This window comes from Lissotriton helveticus, chromosome 2_1, assembly GCF_964261635.1.
Source record: "Lissotriton helveticus chromosome 2_1, aLisHel1.1, whole genome shotgun sequence".
Lineage (NCBI taxonomy): Eukaryota > Metazoa > Chordata > Amphibia > Caudata > Salamandridae > Lissotriton > Lissotriton helveticus.
Window position 1 is genome coordinate 596,518,763 of NC_136059.1, and position 24,363 is coordinate 596,543,125.

The window sequence follows — 24,363 nt, forward strand, 5'->3', positions numbered from 1 at the left end:
AAAAGATTCACTCAATGGTGTTGCAAGAAAAAAACTCCAAAGGAGACTGACCAAGGAGTCCACGGTGCTAAGGTACCTCACACACCTAATCAAGGCAAAGCTAAGCTCATCCTCGCTGAGAGTGCACCTAGCAGCGATTGTGGCATACACAAGAGGAGAAACAGGGAGAAGCCACTTCACATCTCAAGTCGTGAAAAGATTCCTGGAAGGGGCTAAAAGAATAGCGCCGCCAAAGAGAATGCCGCCACCGGCCTGGAACTTAAACGTGGTACTGACGGAGCTCATGAAAGCACCCTTCGAACCCATCCACAAAGCATCACTGCAAATGTTAACAATGAAGACGGCCTTCCTGGTGGCGATCACCTCACTACGAAGGGTGAGCGAACTGCAGGCACTCACACTGCAGGAACCGTACATCCAGATACACAGTGACAGGGTCGTGATGAGAACTGACCCACACTTCATGCCAAAGGTGGTGTCAATGTTCCACATGAATCAGAGTATTCAGATCCCTAGCTTCTTCCAAAACCCCACTACACGCGCTGAAAGGTCGCTCCACACCCTAGACGCAAGAAGGGCTGTGATGCACTACATCGAAAGAACGAAGGATCACAGGAAGACGAAACAGTTCTTCGTGTCCTTCGCTAACAGTTACATGGGCAAACCAGTTACGAAAAACACCATAGCCCGATGGATCGCACAGACAATTCAGTTCTGCCACAAGCAAGCTGGCCAGGAGCTAACAGGAGGGGCACGAGCCCACTCCACCAGGAAGAAAGGAGCAACAATTGCCTTCCTGGCCAACACACCGATTCAGGATATATGCCTGGCGGCAACATGGGCTTCAGTACACACTTTCACGAAGCACTACTGCGTGGATGTACAGATGAACAAGGAAGCACAAGTGGGACAAAAAGTGCTTCAACATATTTTTAGCAACCAACGCTCATCTTCCACCCAACCGCCACAAAAGTAACGAAAACCGCTACTAAATCTATGCACAGCATAGTGAATCCAGAAAGATTCACGCTGCAAAACGAATAGTTTCTTACCTGTCGGTGTAGTTTTGCAGCTTGAAGATCTTTCTGGATTCACTAGCGAACCCACCCGCCTCCGCCAGAAAGATGAGGCTGGAAAAGAGGGTGGAAAAACATGGAAAAGAAAGCAAGTTGGAACAATTACAAAATACGTGGAAACACTAACGTTGAAAAAAACGATTAACATACATAGCCATGGATTCACTACAAAGACAAACAAGGGAAAGAGACAGAAAAAATAATCCGAAGATGGCGCCCAAGGGTGGTAGCTTCCGCCGGAAGCACGCCGACGTCACCGAAAGGACACCAAATGATGGGACGTCGACGCCCACCTGGGCTACGACAAAAAAAAAAAAAGAGAGAAAAAAGACTACGATTCCGGACCCAACCACCAGATTGCGGAATATGCACAGCATAGTGAATCCAGAAAGATCTTCAAGCTGCAAAACTACACCGACAGGTAAGAAACTATTCGTTTGCCACACGCCAGAATGCAAAATGCCAAAACTTCGCATCCAGGCAGCCCGAGGAGGGGTCACTGGGGAATGCCCTATGGATAGATTGGTCAAGGACATTTGCTTACGCCTTTCCCCCGATACCACTGATGCACAGAGTGCTGAGCAAGTGCAGAGCGAGCAACATGACACTGATACTGGTCGCACCACAGTGGGCGAGGTAGACATGGTACTCGCAGATCATGGAGATGACAGTGTGCACCCCACAGATTCAGCAGGAGGAAAGACCTACTCTCCATGCAGAACGGGGAGGTACTACATCCAGAGCCAGAGAGCATGAGTCTAGTAGCGTGGCTCCTGAGGACATAGAGTTCGCACATTTGAGACTCCCAGAAAGCACCCTGAGGGTACTTCGGGAGGCATGAAGGCCCAGCACTCGGAAGTGCTACATTGCGAAATGGAAAAGATTCACTATATGGTGCAGACAGGAAAGACTCCACAATAAAATGAAGAGGGACTCCACAGTGCTAAGGTACCTGACGCACTTGCTGGAGAAGAACCTTAGCTCATCCTCTTTAAGAGTTCACTTGGCAGCGATAGTCGCCTACACAAGGGGAGAAACGTGCAGGAGCTTCTTCACATCACAGGTGGTGAAGAGATTCCTAGAAGGAGCGAAAAGGATCGCACCACCCAAGCGGGTGCCGCCACCTGCATGGAACTTGAACACAGTCCTAACGGAACTCATGAAAGAGCCCTTTGAACCACTTCACAGGGCCTCCCTAAAGATGCTAACTATGAAAACAGCCTTCCTGGTTGCAATAATGTCCTTACGCAGAGTAAGCGAGCTACAAGCGCTGACGCTACAAGAACCCTACATACAAATACACAATGATAGAGTTGTGATGAGGACTGACCCACACTTCATGCCGAAGGTGGTATCCAAATTTCACATGAACCAGTCTATACAGATACCGAGTTTTTTCCAAAAACCAACAACTAGCGCAGAGCGAGCTCTTCACACCCTGGACGCCAGAAGGGCAGTCATGCACTACATTGAAAGGACAAAGGGACACAGGAAAACTAAACAGTTTTTTGTGTCATTCGCAAACAGCTTCATGGGGAAAGCTGTAACCAAAAAGGCCATTGCACGATGGATCGCACAGACAATTCAACTCTGCCACAAGCGTGCAGGACAAGAACTGGCAGAGGGGACACGTGCCCACTCCATCAGGAAGAAGGGCGCTACAATAGCCTTCCTGGCTAACACACCCATAGAGGACATATGCCTGGCGGCAACATGGGCTTCGGTGCACACGTTCACGAAACACTACTGTGTGGACATACAAATGAACAAGGAAGCTCAAGTGGGACAGAAGGTGCTACAGCACATATTCAACACCCAACGCTCATCTTCCACCCAGCCGCCACAGAGATGAGAAACCGCTACAAAATCTATGCACAGCATAGTGAATCCAGAAAGATTCACGCTGCAAAACGAATAGTTTTCTTACCTGTCGGTGTAGTTTTGCAGCTTGAAGATCTTTCTAGATTCACTAGCGAACACACCCACCTCCGCCAGAAAGATGAGGCTAGAGAGAGAAGAGGTGGTTAACTAAAGAAAGGACTTTAAAAGTACAAAGCGGTAAAATACCAAATAAATACAACATTGCCATTACTTCGGAAATGAAAGAAACACGGAAAAAAAAGAACCCGAAGATGGCGCCCAAGAGTGGGAGCTTCCGCAGGAAGCATGCCGACGTCACCGGAAATACACCCAAGGGGGTGTGACGCCGACGCCCACCTGGGCTAAGAAAAAAAAACAAAAACAAAGAAAAGACTACGAATCCGGACCCAACCACAAGACCGCGGAATAATGCACAGCATAGTGAATCCAGAAAGATCTTCAAGCTGCAAAACTACACCGACAGGTAAGAAAACTATTCGTTAGGGGGCGAGAGGCTGTCACCTAGAGCAGCAACACTGGAACTCGCACCATGCCTGGCACTGAAAGGGCGTCCCAATGGCACACCCACAGCGACCTGGAATAAAGAGAGTGTGTTAACTGCCTTGGGTGCACAAAGTGATGAGCACTAAGTCACACCCAGAGACTTGTAGACCACAAAAGCTCATAAATGGCGAGCGCCAGACTCAAAAAAGAGCGATCTGTGAAGGAGATACTCTTGAACCAATCCTCACAGGGGCTTGCCTGCCCCACCTGCCAAGAGGAAGTCGGGCCTACTGGGTTACAGGAGCGGGCTGATACCCCAGCGATGAAGGCCTTCATGACGGCGCTCGTCACCACTCTGCGTGAAGATTTGCAGGAGCTTAAAGGCCAACTGGCAGCAGACCTCAATGAAGTGCGACGAGATGTGGCAGAGATTGGAGACCGCGTGGCGACACTTATGGAACACGAAACCGGGCGTGATGGGGAAATAGAGATGATGCAGCAGGAGATACTAAAGCTTAAGGAGCAGCACATTGAACTTCAGGGGCATGCGGAGAACCTGGAGAATTGGTCCCGCAGCAACAATGTGCGCATCCGGAGAGTGAAATCTGGGGCAGAGGGAGACATCAGGGAATTCGTACAGGCCCTTGTTCGCCATGTATTGGGACCAGAACACTCAACAGAGATCCAGTTCGACAAAGTCTACTGTGTGGGGGTGCCGCACCGCAGGTCGTCCCCGCTTTCGGATATCTTGGCATGCGTGCACAACTTCCAACTGAAGGAGCTGATCATTCGGAAGGCTAGAGACATGCATCCTTTGCAATTTAGAGGGCACTCCCCAACGCTCTTTCAGGATCTCGCTGATGCTACTTTGTTCAAAAGGAGGGAATTTCGCCCGATTACCTTTCACCTGACGGAGAAAGGAATTGCCTACGCATGGAGACATCCTTTCTGCAGCAGATATAGACACGAGGGCAAGCTGAGACAGCTCAGATCGTTGCAAGAGGCCAAAGAGTTTCTGAGACTGCAATCACCAGACTCCCGGGAGAGCCAGCACATGTCCCCGGACAGAAACCGAGACACATCAGATTGGTGGCAGATGGTGGGTAAGCCATCCTCTGCCCACAAGCCGGACACGGCGACTATTGCAAAAGAAAGAGAAGCAGAACTCTCCTCGTGACCACCAGCCCGGTCCACTCGTCCCCCACCTAATTGCAAGGTAACATTAAAATAAGCAGAATACTATGGCAGAGCCGGAGGGCTGCCGTTGTTAGACTCGAGGTCCGTCGTGGGCGATTGCCCCCCATGTATACATTTTCCAGGACAAACTTTTGTCATTCACATTAGTTTTTAGGGCTCGCCTGCTGATGCGCTTGCGCATAGCTGGCGAGCTCTATTGTCGCTTAACGAGAGTTTAACCACTGGCGATTTGATGCAGAGCGCGTGCACAATGCCACCAGCCTCCCTCCCACAAGCTTCCCCCAGGCCGTGTCTGCATTTGTCCTCCCCTAATTATTCACGCGCGCTCGCCTTTCTGTAGTGCCTCGCTTTCCCCATATGCTTGAAGGCAATCTGCTTCCCCGCACCACTGGTGTTTCTGGCTTTTCTCGCTTGTCTATTTGATTAAGCACTCTGTTATAGTGGATACGTTTTCCAGCTGTCTCCTTTGTGTGCTTGTCTTCATCCTGTGCTTCATGTTGCTCTATGGAACTATGCATGTTTGCTACTTTTTAAGTGAGTTCTTCGTGTTTTTGCGTTTCAAACTTTATGCCTCAAAGACTCGTTTTATCTAGTGTTACCGTACTTTTATTTGAATATAACACACTTTTATCATTTCAGGGGACTTTCTGTAACTTTACATGGCTGTGAGCATTTGCAGGCGTATTTTCACTCAGCGTCTTACTTTGCCTAATACTTTCTAACTAGTAAGCTTTCTTTCTGCGTGCATTTCAAGCATGGTGGCAAGTTGCATACTTTTATCTTGAAACAATGAGTGTGGGATGCAACCGATGCACCCACCACACAGCTCCACTGAGGCACCCACCACACAGCTCCACAGATGCACCCACCACACAGTTCCACAGATGCACCCACCACACAGCTCCACAGATGCACCCACCACCCAGCTCCACCGATGCACCCACCACCCAGCTCCACCGATGCACCCACCACACAGCTCCACAGATGCACCCTACACCCAGCTCCACCGGTGCACCCACCACCCAGCTCCACCGGTGCACCCACCACCCAGCTCCACCGATGCACCCACCACACAGCTCCACCGATGCACCCACCACACAGCTCCACCGATGCACCCACCACACAGCTCCACAGATGCACCCACCACACAGCTCCACAGATGCACCCACCACACAGCTCCACAGATGCACCGACCAAACAGCTCCACCGATGCACCCACCAAACAGCTCCGCCGAGGCACCCACCACACAGCTCCGCCGAGGCATCCACCACACAGCTCCGCCGAGGCACCCACCACACAGCTCCGCCGAGGCACCCACCACACAGCTCCACCGATGCACCCACTAAGCTCCACCGATGCACACACCACTCAGCCCAACCACAGCATCACTCAGCGCAACCACAGCATCACTCAGCACCACCACAGCATCACTCAGCACCACCACAGCATCACTCAGCGCAACCACAGCATCACTTAGCGCAACCACAGCATCATTGGTTCAAATATGTTCTTTCAATGTTTCAAGCTGTTTTCAAGCTTGCATGCTTTATTACAAATCACAAAAAGATGTTAATATTTCACTTCTGTTCTTGGATTTTCGTCACAATAAAAAACACTGAACATAATCTTCACAAAATTTATTTACAAAAGTTTAAGCTATTGCCATTACAAATTAAATAAATTATTTAAGTATTAATTATTTAAAACAATTAAGAGCCATTGTTATTTGTAATATCAATACATCTAAGTCACGTAAATACAAAACATGTTGCATTACAAATGCTATAGGTGTCACATTTGCGAAAGTTATAACTATTGGCATTGTAAATGACAAAGTTATTAATTTAGCTATTTTAAAAAATAACACATAAATAAAAAAAAACTCATTTATAAGACCAATAGCTCAAACTTTTCTAATGCGAGCCCTATTGCATTTCCAATGCTTGTTTTTCTTGTTACCGTAAAATACATAATGGTTTGGTTTTTGGGGTTTATTTTCTTTTGGGCTCCCTGCTCTGCCCCTCAAGTCATTTACACAGGAGGGCTGCGGCGGTGCTTTCCTCACCACTAACTATTGCATATGGGTAGGAATCTCATAGTTGTTCGCCTCAACGTAAGAGGCCTTAATCACCTGGTTAAGTGCTCCTCCACCCTCTCCTTATTAGAGAACTCTGAAGGGGACGTGTGTATGCTGCAGGAGACCGACCTACTGTCCAGAGATACGGTGCGGATGCTATCCTGCTGCTTTCCCTACCAGTACAGGCAATGTTAAGAAAAATGGAGTAGCCATTTTGCTGGGAGAAAAGTTAGGAGGGATAAGTCCTATCAACACACTATGAGGTGAAAGAGAGGGTCCTATCCCTTAGACTGCAGTGGGGGAGGGGCACTCTTATTACGCTGGTCAACATATACTCTCCAAACATGCACCAGGAGCCCTTTCTTGTCAGGCACCTATCAGCAAACCTGGCCTCACAAGACGCTGTGATTGTGGTGGGTGGAGCCCTTAACCTGGTCATGAACAATGATATGAACCGCTCCTGTCGGAGGGTGGGGTAAGAGGAGGAACTTTCCACGGAGGGAAGACAGTGGCTCACAGACAGGGGGCTACATGATGTTTGGCAGCAACGCCACCCTACCAGTCGGGATTATACCCACTACTCTGCTGCACATAAACCCTACGTGCGACTTTCCTCAACAGTTGCATAGGGTCCGGGACACCACTATAGAGCTGCGCTCCCTATCGGTCCACACACTGATCACAATCACCATACAAGCAGACACCCACCCCCACCCCCACGTCAACCGGCGCTGGCGCGCACGGGAGGGATTGCTACAGTCACCCAGCGTAGTGTAGGCTATCCGCACAAGGATCACAGACTATTTACAACATAATGACAATGCAGAGACAACGATGGCGGCACTATGGGAGACACTGAAGCTGGTAGTGAGGGGGGAACTGATGGCAATCTCCTCTGCAGAGAAAGAAAGCGACACGAAGCTCGGCAAGGTGTTGAACAGGAAGTGAGCGAACTAGAGGCGCTCAAACAAGGCCTGACTACGTTCCCCTCGCCGATGTCACCAATAGTGGAAAACCCTTAACCCCCCCCCCCCTCTGCAAATCTGCGACCTTTCAAAAGTGGAGGGAGGCGGGATGCAAGCGGTCGGCTCGCTGATTGATGAACAGGGCATAATACCTTTTGCACAAATACGCTTAGACTATGATCTCCCTCAGATTTATGAGTTTCACTACCTCCAACTGAGGTACTGGGTCCCCTCACCACCTTATCTAGCGCAGGCCTCGCGACGGCTGATGCCGTTTGAGGAATGGCTCATTTGTAAAAAAAAAAAAAAAAAAGACGACAAACACTTGGTATTATACAAACGGCTGTCAGCATCCCAGAAAGGGGAGCACACTAAGAGCCAACTGGGCAGGGTCTTGTCGGACAAGCAATGGGAACAAATACACTATAGGACCCATCATACTGCCCATAACACAGCGGGAACAGAGTCCGCTTTCAAGGTTGCCTCACACTGGCTTGCATACATGGGTGAGTCAAAAATCACACAGAGCAATGCTGGAGGGGATGCGGGCTGGCTGGGTCCCTGGCACATCTACTTTGGCACTGCCCGAGACTGGGATGATTCTGGGAGGAGGTGCTAAACGACATTCACATGGCATTTGAGACAGAAATTCTACGCTTCCCCGCTTACACACTGCTAAGGCTCCCTAACGCTTTGACATTTCCTCTACGGTCAATAAAGGGTAGGCAAATGGCTTTAGCATTGTTAGCCGCAAGGCAAGCGATCCTGGTACATTGGGGTACGTTGGTGGTACCCGACCACACAGCCCAGCTACATAGATTATGGCTGACCCTAGCGATGGAGCGCATGTCGCTGGTACAAGACCACAAAGGTGAAACATATGCAGACTTATGGGCCCCTTTCATTCAAGTGCTGTCGAAAGAATTCATGGAGGTGATGTGCCCCAAATACTTACAAATATTACACCTGATCCCGGAGACCGAGGGGGCGAGCACATCCCGTAGATGAAAAGGCAGAGTTTTGATGGAGAATGGAACATTAACCCGCAGTTCACCTTTGCTTTTGGTGCGTGACCCCCTGTCTTCTTTTGGTTGCTTGGGGATGGGCGTGGGGGAGGGGGAAAGGGAAATGTTCTTTTTCTGTTCACACCATATGTTCCTCTTTGTGAAAATAAAGATGTTTCCGCGGTCCAGAAAACGCTGCCAGCCCCTGGGTCGTAGGCATCAAGCTGTGTACCTATGATTCATATGCTATTTATACGCTGCCGGCCTGAGAGGTTGTAGGCATATAACGGCGTACTGTCGCAGGAATGCTTTCCTTCTTTCCCTTTTTCAAAATAGAATCAACCCTCAACGCGGCTGCCAGAATGGTCACTGGAATAAAGAAATTTGACCACATCTCTCCGGCACTAACAGAACTCAAATGGTTACCAATAGAATTGCGGGCGAACTTTAAAACAGCATGCCTCACCCACAAAGCCCTTCACACTGGCAGACCTGAATATCTGGCGGCCAAACTTAAAAAAGCGGGTCAGAACAGGAACCTCAGAAGCTCTAACACCCTACTCCTGATCCCACTAAAAACTCGAAAACAAAAAACCAATGATCGGTCCTTCGCCAGGAAGGCACCCAAAATTTGGAACTCTATCCCCCCCGACATCAGAACTATTCCTTCTTTCCCTAAATTCAAAAGTCAGCTCAAAATCCTGTTCCTTGATCGCTCCTCAACTATCAGATAGGATCACCCTGGAATGTCATAAGCGATTCTGCTCATCGCCCGAACGGGGACTCCCTCTTCCTCCTACTGTGACTCGCACCTTGATGGTCTCTGTGCACTGTATTGTACTTTGATATGCTCTGTTTGCTTTCTTTTTGCACCACCTTGTAATTATGTGAAGCGCTCCGATACCTTGCGGTCTGGCTAGCGCTATACAAAACTTCTTAAATAAATAAATAAAAATAAAATAAAAAGATTTATTCCCTAAAATAGTGGTATGTGAACCCCGACTCCATTCAAGACTGTACCCATAAGAAGTAGAAGTGTTGGGGACCGAAGCAATCACCCGGGTAGGTAACTAGGAACCTCACGGAGGCCGTGTGCAGAGTGGGAACATGACCGCAGGCTCAATAAAAGTCGGTGGTTAAGTCGCGGTTGCAGTTTTTAAGAAGGGCCCCTCCCAGTGGACCTTTAAGAAATCCCGTCGAAGACAGAAGGTCAGCGAGCCACCCCACCTGTGGATACCGTAGGAACCAGGATAACTGCACCAGGGAAGCCGGGTGCATAGGTGTGAAGTCTTCAGGACAAACCCACTGCTGGAGAAGGGGAAAGTGTCCAGTGGAACCCAGAGGTGGATTCAAGATGAGAAGTACCTGCAAGCAGAGGTGACAGAGTCTGTGCCACTCAGGAGTAACCAGGAGGCACAGAAGATGAATGCCACCGATGTCGGGTTTTGCTGGAGAGCTGACGATGACCTTGGAGCTGCAGCTGTGCGAACCAGGCGATGCTGTGGAAGACCAGGAGCTGTTTATTAGCTGTCACAACGCCAGACGTCTAGAGTTGGGGGTCGGTGTCCGTCGGGAGCACCAACAAGCCTTGGCAACTGCAACCAACGTGGAAAGCGAAAAAGGTACAGTGTTGGGACCAGCAAGGTCCAGGTGACTCGCTACAACCAGGGGAGTTGAAGCAGGCCCCGAACAATCAGGGTAGCCTACTGAAATCAAAGAAGACCCTCAAGAGGATCCACAGGCCAGAGGCACTGGAGTCGCAAGAGGACCTCGAGCAGCTCACCAGAGATGCAGGCCCACGGTGCAAGTGATTTGGTGAGGATGAAGATCTTGGTCACTGGAGATGCTCGACGTTGGGGCTACTTGGAGCCTGAAGATCTTGGATGAAGGAAGCCAACAAGCCTTTGCAACAGCAAGTCGATGCAGTGCACAGGGGTTTGGTTCCTGTGGCTCAGACGAGGGATACTGGCCTCAAACATGGTGAGAGGACAGGGCAGGACTCGAGGGATGTGAAGAACCACCACCTGTGTTGCTGAGCCTTTTGGAGTCCATGGGAGCCCAGGATCAGCAGACAGGTCAGCTTCGTTGCGGTGCCTGCAGATGCAGGGAAGTGACTCCTTCCCTCCCTGGGAGGGAGATTCCTTCAGGTGTCTTGGATGCTCACAGGCCTCAAAAGGTTCCTGTATGAAGCACATGTACGGACGTTGCAGCAGACGAGCAGGGCGACGAGACCAGGCGCAGCAGTAGTCTTCCCAGTTGCAGTCTCGATACCCAGAGCGAAGTTCAGCGTGCCCAAACTGTCGAAGAACTGGTTTCTTGACATGAATCTTGCCTCATGACAAATCTAAGGACCCACCTACAGATAAGCCCTTAAGTACTCTAAGGAAAGGGTTGGATCGATTCAGGGTTCCCTCCCAGGGGAGGGGCCCTACAGTGGGGCGGATACTCCCATGTCCTTTGTCCAGTTTCGCACCAGAGAGGGAGACAACTGCTCCCTGATCTCGTTTAAACTGGACTGTGCAAGGAGGTCACCAAATGTGCCCCTCAAGCGGACTGAGTGGCGCTGACGAGCGTTCCCACCTGGCCCAAATACACTAAACCCTGTCTGGGAGGTGGTCTCACCTCCCTGTGACAGGATACCTATTGTTCTGCCTTCCCCTGCTCGAGCTTATCTCAGCAGCAAGAGGGCAGAATCATGTCTCTGGTCGGCAGCAGCCATGTTGTGCTGTCTGGGTCTAGAAGACTGGTACCGGGAGCACTGAGGGCCTCCCGCAGGAGCTGTACAGTGCATGGAATCATACCTTCCACACCGTTTACGGCGTGGGGGCTATGATTCCAACATGTTGGATACCACACATGACAGGGTTCGTTACAGCAAGTTTAGAGATGGTCATCGCGTTATGACACATGGCCACTCTATGTATCATAATGGCTGATGCACTTCCAACCTAGGAGAATGGAATCGGAAGGTTGTACGTGTGTCCTGCTCATGCACAGGCACCCTCACACTTGGAACCGAGCACCCTGCCTTCAGGATTGAAAGAGCTGCTTTAGGGGTGACGTATAGGTATTAAGTGCAGTGTTGTAAGCACCAGCTTACGCAGGCTGCAATGACAGTCCTGTAGTTACAGTTTGAGTGGTAGCCCGTGTGTGGCATAATACATGCTTCAGCCCATGGGGGACCGCTGGTGTACCTATGCCCTGGGTACCTTAGTACCATATACTTGGGACTTGTAAGGGTACACCAGTATCCAATCTGGGATGTACCCTAATACTTTCCATAACTAATTTAGGGGAGAAAGCACATAGACTGATTAGCAGGATCCCAGTCAGACTAGTCAGAAACAGCAAAGCACCAGGCAAAAAGTGGGGATAACGTCTTTTCAGAGTAAATGTTGATGTCCTCACTGTCGGAGTGATTATTCGAAGGAGTCCCCATCGGTCTTATGGCGGAGTCTGTTCTCATTGGCAAATATGTTTAAATGGAGAATGCTTCAGCGTCTGAACCTTTGTCAATTCGAAGTGGAAACCTGAGTTTCTTTTTCTCTCAAGATCTTCCTCTTTGGAAGTCTTTTTGAGGAGAGGACCCGGTTGCAGAGAAAGGGGGCTCTTTTCGGGCAATCTTGCAATGCGGTTTCCTATCCTCTTAAAGTCGATGCCCACTAAATTGCCTCTTAGATGACTACATTCTTGGTCATTTAGGCACTCTTTGATATTTTTCTACCACATTTACATTCCTGCATAGTGTGAGCATAGTAAATATACCACTCATTCTGCATGGAGTCAGAATCTGCCTTCCTCCTGCAAGAAGGACACTTTATGAAATTTCAAGGTTTTGAGAGGTTTCCTTTTAAAAGGTGTTAAAAGAAGGTAGAAATGCTTCAAACACATCAACTTTTTTAAAACTTCTGTGAGGGGAAATACCTCACAACAGATTGAAAATCCATTGAAGTGTTCTGAGATCCCCTCAGCATGAGCTGGAAAAAAGAGCAGGCTGACTGGCAACTAACTGCCAGTACTAGACATGCTAAGGCATAGAAGCAGCTGTTTTTTTTCCAACTTCTCTTTACAATCTGCTTGTTCGACTACATTTTTCATTAGTTTTTAACTTTACCCTTTTGACCATATTGTTCCTCTTTGTAAAAGTTTGGTTCGGCAATGCACTCTTATGTCTTAAGACTGCGGAAAGCCTAGCCTGTAAAAGGCTATGGAGGTTTCAGTGCATTTAAAAATACCAGACCTCACGTCTGTTAACTATACTTCTTATCTGGAGATCTTATTATGCAGAATATGTATCTACTTTCTGGCGATTAAGATGGTCTTTATAGAAACATAAAGACTGTCAGAAAATCTTTGGGTTTTCTTCTGTCAAAATGTTACTGAACTCTTGCCCATGTATAAAAGGCTAATTTTAGTAAAACAAATATTGGCCTCGTCAAGGTGACTCATGCTCATATTATTTCCACAATATATGGCTAGGTATTTTTTTATCAAGTGGGATCTACAGAGTCTTTACTCCTAAATGGGGAGAGGGGTTGGCCTAACGGCTAAGGCGCTCGACCTCGGACCTGGGGATCTGGGTTCGAGTCTCGGTAACGACGCCAAAAACCCCCTGTGATTCTGGGCAAATCACTTGATCTCCCCGTGCCTAAAAAAAAAAAAAAAAGAAAGTGTGTCCTCATGTAACGTAACTGTGCTATGTAAAGCGCTCTGATAACTGATTCGGTTCGGTTCTAGTTCGCGCTATATAAAACTCTGCATAAATGAATAAATACTGCAGGAGTCCAAATATATTTGGAAAGGATGCTTCACTCACGGCATAACATGACTTGCTTCACCATAGGCAGTATATCCACATCAAGGTGGGCGAGTACCACCTTGGGGAACTCAACCAACAATGAGACTCCTTAGATAACTTGTTGCTGAATGATATCAGCGATCCAGATGTATAATAAAAATATCTGAGTATACCCTTAGGGAATTTCCTTTATCTGTGAATATCCCTGAAATGATTGAAAAACAAAGTTATGGATGTTTGATGAAGGTCAGTGGATTATCCAGTTAGTGATTTTGACGATTCATGGACTATCTTTTGGACATTATTTTAGGGAATGTTTTTGAAGAGTTTTATCTGATGAAATAATAGCTATATTGGGATGTTATTACATTAATACTTGCTTTATAAATATACAGGCACCTTATTTGATATTCTGCTGACGGCTGCTATTTCTAAATTGTTCTTTGTTTTTTTTTTTTAATAATGATACTGCATTATGAAGACCTTTTAATGCTGCAAAGTGCTCGAATTCGCATCTGGTTCTTTAAAATGAGCACTCTAACTTGAACCAGATAGAAATAATAGGCTAAATGTTTTTTAGAAAAGTATTTTTTATTACAAAATGGGAAATGCAAGTTCCAAAGACTCTTTACGTAACTTAGAATAATGTATCCTGCAACCATGGCAAAACATATTCGCAGGTGTGGGTGAATGGAATTCTGTAATCTCGTTGAAAGGTGGAATGCCAGTGTTCCCTTTCTCTTGAAGAATGGGGACCCACAGTCTTCTCGAGGATTCTTGAAATTGTCAAAAGGATCAGGTCGCAAGAACTCAGTCATATTACTCTTTATGGCATTATGAGGACCCGACATCATCCTTTGGAAAATTATTGGAGCATGGATAACGGTCGTTAATCCCTTCCTAATTGTAGGAAAGTGCCAATTATTTCATAGTTGCCCCCCACTTTTTGATGTACTTTAAGTGTGCCTGGGTTCCTGCCAACCAGGTACTCAGGCCCATGTTCTTTCCCTAAGCTGTACTGATGTAAAACCCAATTGGCACCTCTGGCCACACGTCACTCCCTTGTAAAAGGTACCATAGGTACCAAGGGCACTGTGACCAGGTAAAGACGCTAGGGGCTGCAGTACTTATTTGCTACCCTTAGAGGCCCTGCACCTTTACACACACGCACTGCCATTGCAGGGTGCGTATTTTGGTGCAGAACAAAGTGAAGAGTCGACATGGCACACATCCCTGTGTGCCATGCCTACAGTCCACTGCCTTGACATAGGTAAGCCACCCCTCTAGCTGGGTGCACTATACCAGTGGTGAGGGTACAGGTACATGAGCCCTGTATCCCTTATAGAGTCTAAGTTCATTCTTAGACATTGTCAGTGCAGTAATTCCATAAAGAGTATATGGTGCTGGGAGTTTGTCATTACAAACTCCACTGCACCATAATGGCTTTATTGAAAACTGGGAAGTTTGGTATCAAACTTCTCAGCACATTAAACTACATAAACGACTAAATCACGTTAATGAGTATTGTCTATCTGATGCACTTAGATTTTTGTTTGCTATTTCTTCTCTTGTTTTCTACATCTGTCATGTAAAGCGCTCTGATACTCGCAAGGGTCTTGTTCGCGCTATATAAAGCCTGCTTATAGTAAATAATAATAATTAAACCCACACTGATGCCAGTGTGGGATTTAATGAAAAATGCACTCAGAGGGAATCTTAGAGATGGCCCCTGAGAAACGACCTAACTCTAGTGTCCTGGCTGACTGGCTGATCGCCAGCTGCCACCACCAGACATGTTTCTGGACTTCTTGGTCCAGAGCATGCCGCTCTCAGGGTCCTGAAACAATGCACATCGTGGGACGAGGTGCCAAGCCTCCTCCCCCAGGATGAGCAGGGACCACAAAGAGGAAGCTTCACAGGCTTACCGCCTTGGTGAGTTACCCCAGCAATTTGCTGCTCCCAACAACTGTCCCCCACTGGTTCTTGCCCCCACTTTGGGCAGGAGAATTGGCGGGAAAATCAAGTTAGGAGGAGAGGTGAGCCCACCTTTGCCAACCCTACCCCTCAGGTGGGCGTATGGGGGGGACCCAGCCAACCAGAGTGCGGCTTATGCCCCCCTCCCACTGGAGGTGGCATAATAGGATCCATTGGTCCCGACCAAATCTAGTATTTAGGGGCAACCCCAAACCTTGCTTCTTCAGACACGAAGCAATAAGAAGAAAGACTGAAGATCCGTGCTGAAGAAGAGGAGGGCCCCAACTGCTTTGTCCCCAGACCTACCGGCCTGTCCTGACATCGATCTGCTTCAGCGAAAACCTGGCGTGTTCTGTAGCCAGCAGCCCCAAGAACCCAGAGGACCTACCCTACCTTCCCAAATCAAGACTTTCTCCCATGGGCACCGGATGTGCTCACCCACAGACTCTGGCTCCAGCTAAATCCGCGAGTGCACCTGACGCCCATGGTCCGAGAGACCCAGCACCACAAGTTCGTCTCCTTGGTGATCCTGACCTGGGATCTGGTAATCCCTGAGCTGCTTCAAGTCTCCAACCGATGTCTGCAGCCCCTTTCAGGAGGATCCCCCCGACCGCGACCCGAGCTGGTAAGAAACACCCGATGCCTAAAGACATCACTTAACCCGACGTCCCACAGCCTTGGGTGGCCCAACCGATAGTGTCCCAGCATCCACAGGCATCCCAACTTACCTCTCCAACCGGTGGTCGCCTCCAGAAGATCTTCGTATCCGAGCCTGCTGTGTTTTTTGCAACCGGAGTATCACCATTGAAATCAACAGGACACCTGCTGAAACGGATCCCCCTTTGCCCTGAGCCTAACACCAGGAGCTTTGCTCCCACAATCTTGTGGCATGCACTCGAGCAGCCACCAAACGGGCCCCTCTATCCTCCTTTGGATAACATTGGGCCTCAACACTCTACACCCGGCAGCCCTAGTGCTGCGGAGGGTGCTTTGAGAGTGCATCCTCGCCTCTGTGGGAACCCTGGTTCTAACCCCAGAAACCCAACTCCCACAAACATGTACTTACCTGTAAACCGAAAACTTAATTTCCTCCTATAGGATTGCATTGACTGATTGTCTTTGTAAATTCAGTGTGGATTTGGTTTGTATGAAACTTTGAAAAAACTGCATATGTGTAAAAATTGAATTGCATACCTTTTGTCTAGGAAATGTCTTAGTGTGATATCTAGGCATATCACACTGATTAGCAAAAGTAACTTAAAAGTAATCCAAGATGTAATGTGCACAGTAATCTATAAAGTAACTGAACAGCAATTTAGAACCGTTGACTTAATTGTAAATCAATCAACTGCATTTGAGCGTGCATTCAACTGTAATTCACTGCATAAATCTTGCAAAGTATTATTTCACTTAACTACACCAGGCCTGGCTTGGTTCTTGAAATGAAATAACTAAATAATATTTTTATACAAACAAATTAGTCTGAGCATAGTCTTTGAGTGTGTGGCATCATTTCTTGCCTGAGTTTGTACAATAAATGCTTAGCACTACCCTCTGATAAAGCCTTACTGCTCGCTCACACTACCACAAATCGAGAGTAAGGTATTATCTACTTTTACCTCTGTCTACCTTTGGGGCTCCACTGGTCACTGTGCACACTATACCTCATTTTTGTATAGTATATACAGACCCAGTTTCCTGCACTAATGCCCAGTGTTGGAAGCCTAGAGCTTGAGCAAAAGTAGGGGAGGTGGATAATAAATCTCTTAGCAGTTCTGCCCTGGTGCACATTTTCTTGAAGGGCCTTTTGGGATCGTGCATGGTCCTCTTTTGATGTTTGGTAGAGAAAGTATCAATTGTCCATTCCTAGGCAAGGTGACTGGATTCTAGGCGATCTTGGATGTTGAGACAAGGGGCAAAAGTTGTGCAAGGCGCTTCCAGCTGTTAGAAAGAAATAAGTACTAGCTAAAGGGTGTTAAAGATAAATGTGTATTTTTATTATTTTTCTTACAATATGTTGAGGTGGTCAAGTTTCTCTTGTTTCTGTGCCCGTTCGCCTTTCAATTTAAATATCATTATTGGATTTATCACAAAATATGATGAAATCTGCACTAAGGGTGTGAAAGGATACTTAATTTTCAGGAGAATTAACTTTTGTTTGGCTTTAGAGAGCCTATCAATAATGCAATTAAATAGACTAATTTAAATTCATGGCATGAGAAAAGACCTCTCGACTACCCACATACTATACCATGCTTTCTAAATATACACTTGATAACTAAATCACATGTTGCATCATGCATTATTTCTTAAGTAATTAATGTTCACAATAATTAATGGACTAGGTGTATTAGTCCAAGCCACTAACTGGTATTTTAATTTTCATCTAGAATGAAGCTGAAACTTCATATTCAACAGATGAGAGTGAACAATCTTCGAGATCGCCGGCCAGCAAACCACCCACGCGTACCATTCCAAAGAACACCACCTGGAACTCCCATTTTTCTCCATTTCCTTTGCCAGGAAGGGTATGCCATTTGCACGCACACTTTTATGTTCAGTTAGTTTTACTGTTTTGTTAAAACTTTAGTCAAGTGTGTGTGTGTTGCGAAAAAGGTATTTTTTTGTAGTTACCTACCTTTGGTTTCCTCTTTATTTAAAATCATGTCCACTAATGAATTATAACCATTATTTATTAAAGACAACAAAGTACCATACATTTTTCTACTAGAATTTTGCACAGCAGCTAGTACAGCAGAAGTAGAATCTGCAGTTCTCCATGTCCTCCCTCAATTGCATGCACTCCCAGGAGGAGGGACTTGAACCAGTGGTAGACCAGTTTCCTTGGCAGCTAGGCTGCACTGGCCTGCCTCTGACCATCCAGTGGTTCACTAAAGTTCCTCATTTTCCAAAACCATTTTGAACCCTGTGACGTTTCATGAGTTTTATGATAGTACTGGGATGGAAAAATCCTACCTTTGTTTCCTCTGCTATTTCTAGTTCAGTATAGGCGCAGAACGACTTTCAGACAAGGATAATTTCAGCAAAGATGCATCACTCAGTGGGTATTCTTATGTTTCTTTTGATTTCTGTGGACCCCACCTTAATCATTAATGGCAACCCAGGGATCCCCACTGAATCGTTATTGGAATCAAAAGACCTCCTAAGTTATTACTGAACGTTGTGTACCCAAGCCTGAGCATTTTCGATGATTTGAATTGCAAAACAATACACAAAATACAGAAACCAGCATTAATCAAACAAATACACATATGATTGCATTTTTTTAAAATTCTCAAACAAATATTCAAATTTTAGTGAGAAGTTTTAAGGTTTTCTAAATTAAATTAAACCCAACAATCATCCATGATATATTTTGTTGGATGCATTTGAACTGCTTCCAAGAATCAATCTGATGCTAACTGAACTTTTAGCCTGCAATTTCAAATTAGTTAACATTTACAGAGTGTTTTCGAATGTTAAATTCTACATTTTGTTTCATTATTTTTTATTTTGGTTTTTAATTTTTTTTATTGAAAAGCAAAAAGCATGTAAATACATTGACTATTTGCAACTCAGTGTACATACATCATGAACAATTACAGAGCGATCTCGCCTCGCATGATACAAATATTACATCTCCTCCACTGTACAGCCGCATTATCAGCCCAAGGCCCACCTCTCGCAGCCCACTACCTGCATAACATTGACCTTCACTTCCATTGTGTTACATAAAAATTCAATAAATGAAAATGATCTAATTTATTCTTGCACAGCATCGTCCAATTTGTTGTATTTCAGTAGAGCCTGCTCCCTCAGCCTCCCCTATTTCTATTCCAACTATGTACTTCTGGTATAGTTCCCAGAAGCCCTAGGGCGACTCTGAGGTGGTAACAGGACAATAAAAAACTGAGCGCCCTGATTTTACTAGATCTAACAGCGGCATTCGATACGGTCAGCCATACACAACTGCTGGCCCGAATCACTGACTTGGGCATTTACGGGCAGGCACACCAGTGGCTAAAATCATTCTTGTCAGGTCGGTCCCAGAGGATCCAGTTAGGTGAGCAGGTATCTAACAGGGGCACCCTCACCTGCGACGTCTCCCAGGGCTCCTCACTGTCTTTGCTCATCTTTAACATATACCTACAGCCTCTGGTGGCGGCTCTAGCCCGTATGGACTGCCGAGTCTTCAACTACGCGGACGACACTCAACTCGTCCTTCGGATTGATAATTCCGCCTGTGCCCAAGATCTGGTGCAAAACATCCTTTGATTCACAGTAAACTGGATGACTGCCAATTCCCTAAAAATGAACCCTGACAAAATAGAAGTCCTCGTCTTCCCCACGAAAAACAATGCCTGGAGCGACCGCTTCTGGCCCCAAGAGCTGGGTACCACCCCCATACCAGTACTTGTCTTGAAAAGGCTGGGTATAAAAATTTACTCCAAGCTTTCCATGGCCAATCAAGTCAACCCAGTGGTCGGGATGTGTATAGGTCTCCTGACACAGTTGCGGAAACTTGTCTCCCTCCTATCAACTGCCTCACTACAGGTGATTGTGTCAGCAACAATCGCCTCTAGATTAGACTACGGCAACGCCTTATACATCGGCCTCCCTCAGAAACGTATCAATATACTGCAGGTGGTACTGAACGACGCAGCCAGATTGATTTTTAGGCTGGCTAGAAGGACTCACGCCACCCCTCTGCTGTGCAAGTTGCACTGGCTCCCCATTAAGCAAAGAGCAAAATGTATGGGTCTCTGCATTGCCCATAGAGCAATCTACGGCCAAGCCCCAGTCTACATTAAACAACGCCAAGAACTATGTTCTGGGTCGCATACTGTGGTCACACGAGGCCTGCCACCAGGCCCTTCTGCGGTGAAATACCGCATCCAAAAGGGGGCAGAGCGTTCTCCGTCCGACTCCTACAACTATGGAACCAGTTTCCTGAACACCTTCACAAGGAACCCCTTTCCCTGCAATGTTATGTAACCGTTCTAATGACTTCTGGCCCTCTCTCTAAAGCGCTAAGAGACCTGCTGGTGATATCGCGCTATACAAAAGTGAACTAACCTAACAGATTGTGTGTTGCAAAACATCATATCTTTAGACTAGTCAGTAACTGTAGGCACAGGTCCCTGCGCCCAGCGCATAGCAATCCTGGCAAGCAACAATCCCATACCTATGAGCTTTCACACCTCTTTTGGCAGCTTCCCAGTATATCCCAAAAATGCCAGCAGTGGGTCCATTGTCAACGAAAGCCCGTGATTTTGTTCAATGTTTGAAAGATATGTTCCCAAAACTTCGCTATCACAGGGCACATTTAGGCAATATGTAGAAACCCTTCTGCGCCGGCCCCACATCTCACAGTCTGCAGAATCCCAAAGGCCATAACAAAACAGCCGTATTGGGGTATGATAGACTCTATTAAGATATTTAAAATGAATCGTGTGATGCCTGCCATTCAGGAATACATGTTGTGTAACCTCGCAGCAATACTGGCAGACCGTGTCATCGAGTCTCATTCCAATCTGGCCTTAGTATAGTGATTTCTTCTATAATCCTGCATTATATCATAGACAATAGTAACGATCCTTCTGGGGGAAGTAGTGCGCAGTAGGTGAGAGAGTGCCCCAGCTCGGGTGGCTCCGACATGTCATCACCCAGCAATTTGCGCAACGCGTGTCTCACTCTATAGAATTGAAATCGAGCGAGGGGTGTATATTTGCGCCCTTCTGCAGCTAACTCAGTCCATCCACGAGCCTCGCCCTCTGAGAACAAGTTGCCTATCTTGGTGATATCAAGTGTTGCAAGAGCCTGTACCACCCCCTTTCTCCACTTATCGGCAGCCAATGACACCATGCAATCTGGGTCAGAGGAGAATACAGTATCGTGCCTGCCTGCCTCTTCAGCAGATCTTGCCACACATGCACCACCGAATTAACAGAATCCTGGACACCAGTCCTTCTGAGGGTAGTCCGAAACGGTACAGTGAAAATGAATCTGGTGCTGCAGCCACCTGTTCAATTAATAAATGAGGAGGACACATTTCCTCGTGGATCCAGTGGAACGCATGTGAGCCCTGCGCTGCTCTATAAATTAACTCCAGATCTGCAGCCCCCAGCTCTCCCACAGAGTATGGTAGTGTGAGAACGTCCAACTTGAAGCGCAGCAGGTTCCCCCGCCCAAGCCAGTCTGACTAATAGAGAGCGAATTGTCTTAATGATGTGCCCAGGTATCACAATTTGGATATTCAGAAAAAAAAACAGAATCTGGGAAGTACCACCATCTTCATTCGGGATATGCGTCCTAATAGGGACAAAGGCAGGCGGATCCACCTATCCACTTCTTCCTCTAGTCTGGTGATTCCTTTGCCGTAGTTTCCGCTGAGAACCAGCCCCGAGTCTGTATGTACTTGTATGCCTACATAATGGATCAGGTCCGAATGTCATTGTATGGGGGTGTCCAGGCGAACAGGCACAATAGGTGGAGATAAAGGAAAGCTTGTTGTCGTAGCCCAGTTGATTTTAAGTCCGGACAGTTTCTCGTACCACACAACCTCATCTAGGATCGGGGTATGGTTGGTCTCCGGATCCCTGACATACAACAGCGTGTCATCCGCATATGCCGACACAATGAGGTTATGTATTGGAAATCTAATCCCTCTATGGACGCGATATTCTCTTAAAGCAAATGCAAGGGGATCACTAAGGCGTAAAGCAATGGGGACAGTGGACAACCCTGCAGAGTGCCTCTCGATATTATAATAGGGGTTGTGACTGTCACCAACTCGTATTCGAGCAGCAGGAGAGCTGTACAGCACCTTCACCAGTATGAGGAAAATGTCTCCTACCCCCATGCGTCTCAGTACAGCATACATGCAATTCCATGGAATTAAAGGCCTTTTCTGCATCCAGAAAGACTGCTGCCGCTTTAACCTCTGGCTTAACATGTTGTATTGCACCGAACACCGTTCTCAGGTTGTATGACAAATTGCGCTCCGGGACAAAACCCGACTGCTCTGGGCCAACCATTAACGGTACCAGGGGAGCGTCCCGATTTAGCCAAAATCTTCGCAAAAGGTTTAGTGTCAACATTCAGGAACGATAAGGGCCTAAAGGATGAACATTTGTCTGGAGATTTAACCAGTTTTAATAAAGTGACAATGAGTGCTTCTCTCATTGAGGGTGGCATCGTCCTATCCTCGCCCATCTTCTCGAACAGAGTGATCAGATGCGGGATAAGTAACTCCTTGGATTCTTTAAAAAATGCTACGGTGAGGCCTTCCAGCCCAGGAGTGCCTAATGTTTTCATGGAATGCTCCCTATGCTCATTAGATAACTGTAGCATCTGAATATGCTCTAGATATTCTAAAATTACTGCTGCATCTGATCCCGTTCTGGTGCGGTACAATTCTTAATATTGACTACATCTTCCTGCTATCTCTGTAGTATCAGTCAGTAATTCCCCATCTGCAGCTCACAGATGCGTCACATTCCCCACTTCCCTCCTGCCGCGCAGCAAGGCAGCCAGCACCGCGCCCGGTCTCCCTCCCCGTATGTCCTAGCCACTGTATACTTCCGCAAGTTTTTAATCTGTCTGTGATCTCATGGTACTCTTAGAGTGCTTCCCTCAAGTTATCAGCTGCCATAGTATTACCATCTTCAAGGACCTCCTTCTCCAAGTCTGCCAATTGCTTTTCCAAAACTGCCAGTCGCTGTCTGATAGAGCGAAGGACCCCAAGATGCTTGGACATAGCCACACCCCTGATGTGCACTTTGAACGTTTCCCAAACAGTGGAAAACCGTTGGACAGATCCAATATTCATATCAAAAAAGCTTTCTATGGCTTCAGCTAATTCAGACCTAAATACACTATCTATCAGGGAGTATAGAGGAAATCTCCATGAGAAGGGAGCAGGTGTCTTTCTCGGACTCTCAATATCTAGCATTATTGGGGAATGTTCAGAGAAAGAGTGGAGGGAGTATTGGGCAGGCTCGTACCTCCTGAAACAAAGATCTTGAAGTGAACCAGTAATCGATCCTTGTGTGTTAGTTATGCGACCCGAATAATGGGTGAATCCCCCCCCCCCACTCCCAGGTAACGCTCCTGCCAAATATCTAATAGATCCAGTTGAACAGCTATATCTAACGATCTAGCGAGGGCTTCAAAACACAGCCCCACAGTATCTGCAAATCAACCCTTTTATGTATACATTCTAGCAACTCCTGATAAAACTGTGGGCAGTCCTACTTAGGTCCGTATACATTGAATATATACCAATCCGCTCCCTTCCCAGTGCATCTCGAGATCACATACCTGCCGCCAGGGTCGGCTTCAAGGGCCACAACCACAATCCCTGATTTCGGGTTGACCCAAGTAAGTACCGCCCTGGCATGGGTTGTGAACCCCGCTACCTGAAAGTGGCCGTTCAGGCTCCTCCGTGTAAGCATGCTACTGCCTACTGGCAGATGGGACTCTTGCAATAGTGCAATATCAATCTTGTGCTTCGCTAAGTATGCAGCTACCTTATGCAACTTTCTATAATCATTTAGACCCCTAATATTCCATGTTAGCAGACGAACTCTGCTGCCACTATTCTGTAGCATGGCAATGCACCCCTGTCATAAGTGTAACGTCTGCATATATTCTGCACCACAGAATCCCAACCAGATGAACGCTCAATTCCTGAATGACAAATACACACTGTGAATTCACTGCATAGTCAAATAGAACAACAACATATCCCCCCTCCTCCCACTCCATGCAGTCCCCAACTTGGCATGGACGATGTAGCCCCTCCCTCCCCAAACCAAATCGATTACAGAATTAAGAAAACAATCACGGTCTAATACCTTGTGGTGGGTAACACACAAGGGCGAATGTTACCTGCGATAAACTTAA

General features: G+C 47.0%; 1 protein-coding gene across 2 annotated transcripts in view; it reads left to right on the top strand.

The window, feature by feature from the left end:
* Nucleotides 1-24,363, top strand: part of LOC144818166 (survival motor neuron protein-like) — a 399,426-nt gene that overhangs the window by 139,428 nt on the left and 235,635 nt on the right. For both annotated transcript variants that reach the window (XM_078675289.1, XM_078675290.1), the window contains one exon: nt 17,847-17,984. In XM_078675289.1, the coding sequence (XP_078531415.1) occupies nt 17,847-17,984 (138 nt within the window). The remainder of the gene's footprint in view (nt 1-17,846; nt 17,985-24,363) is intronic.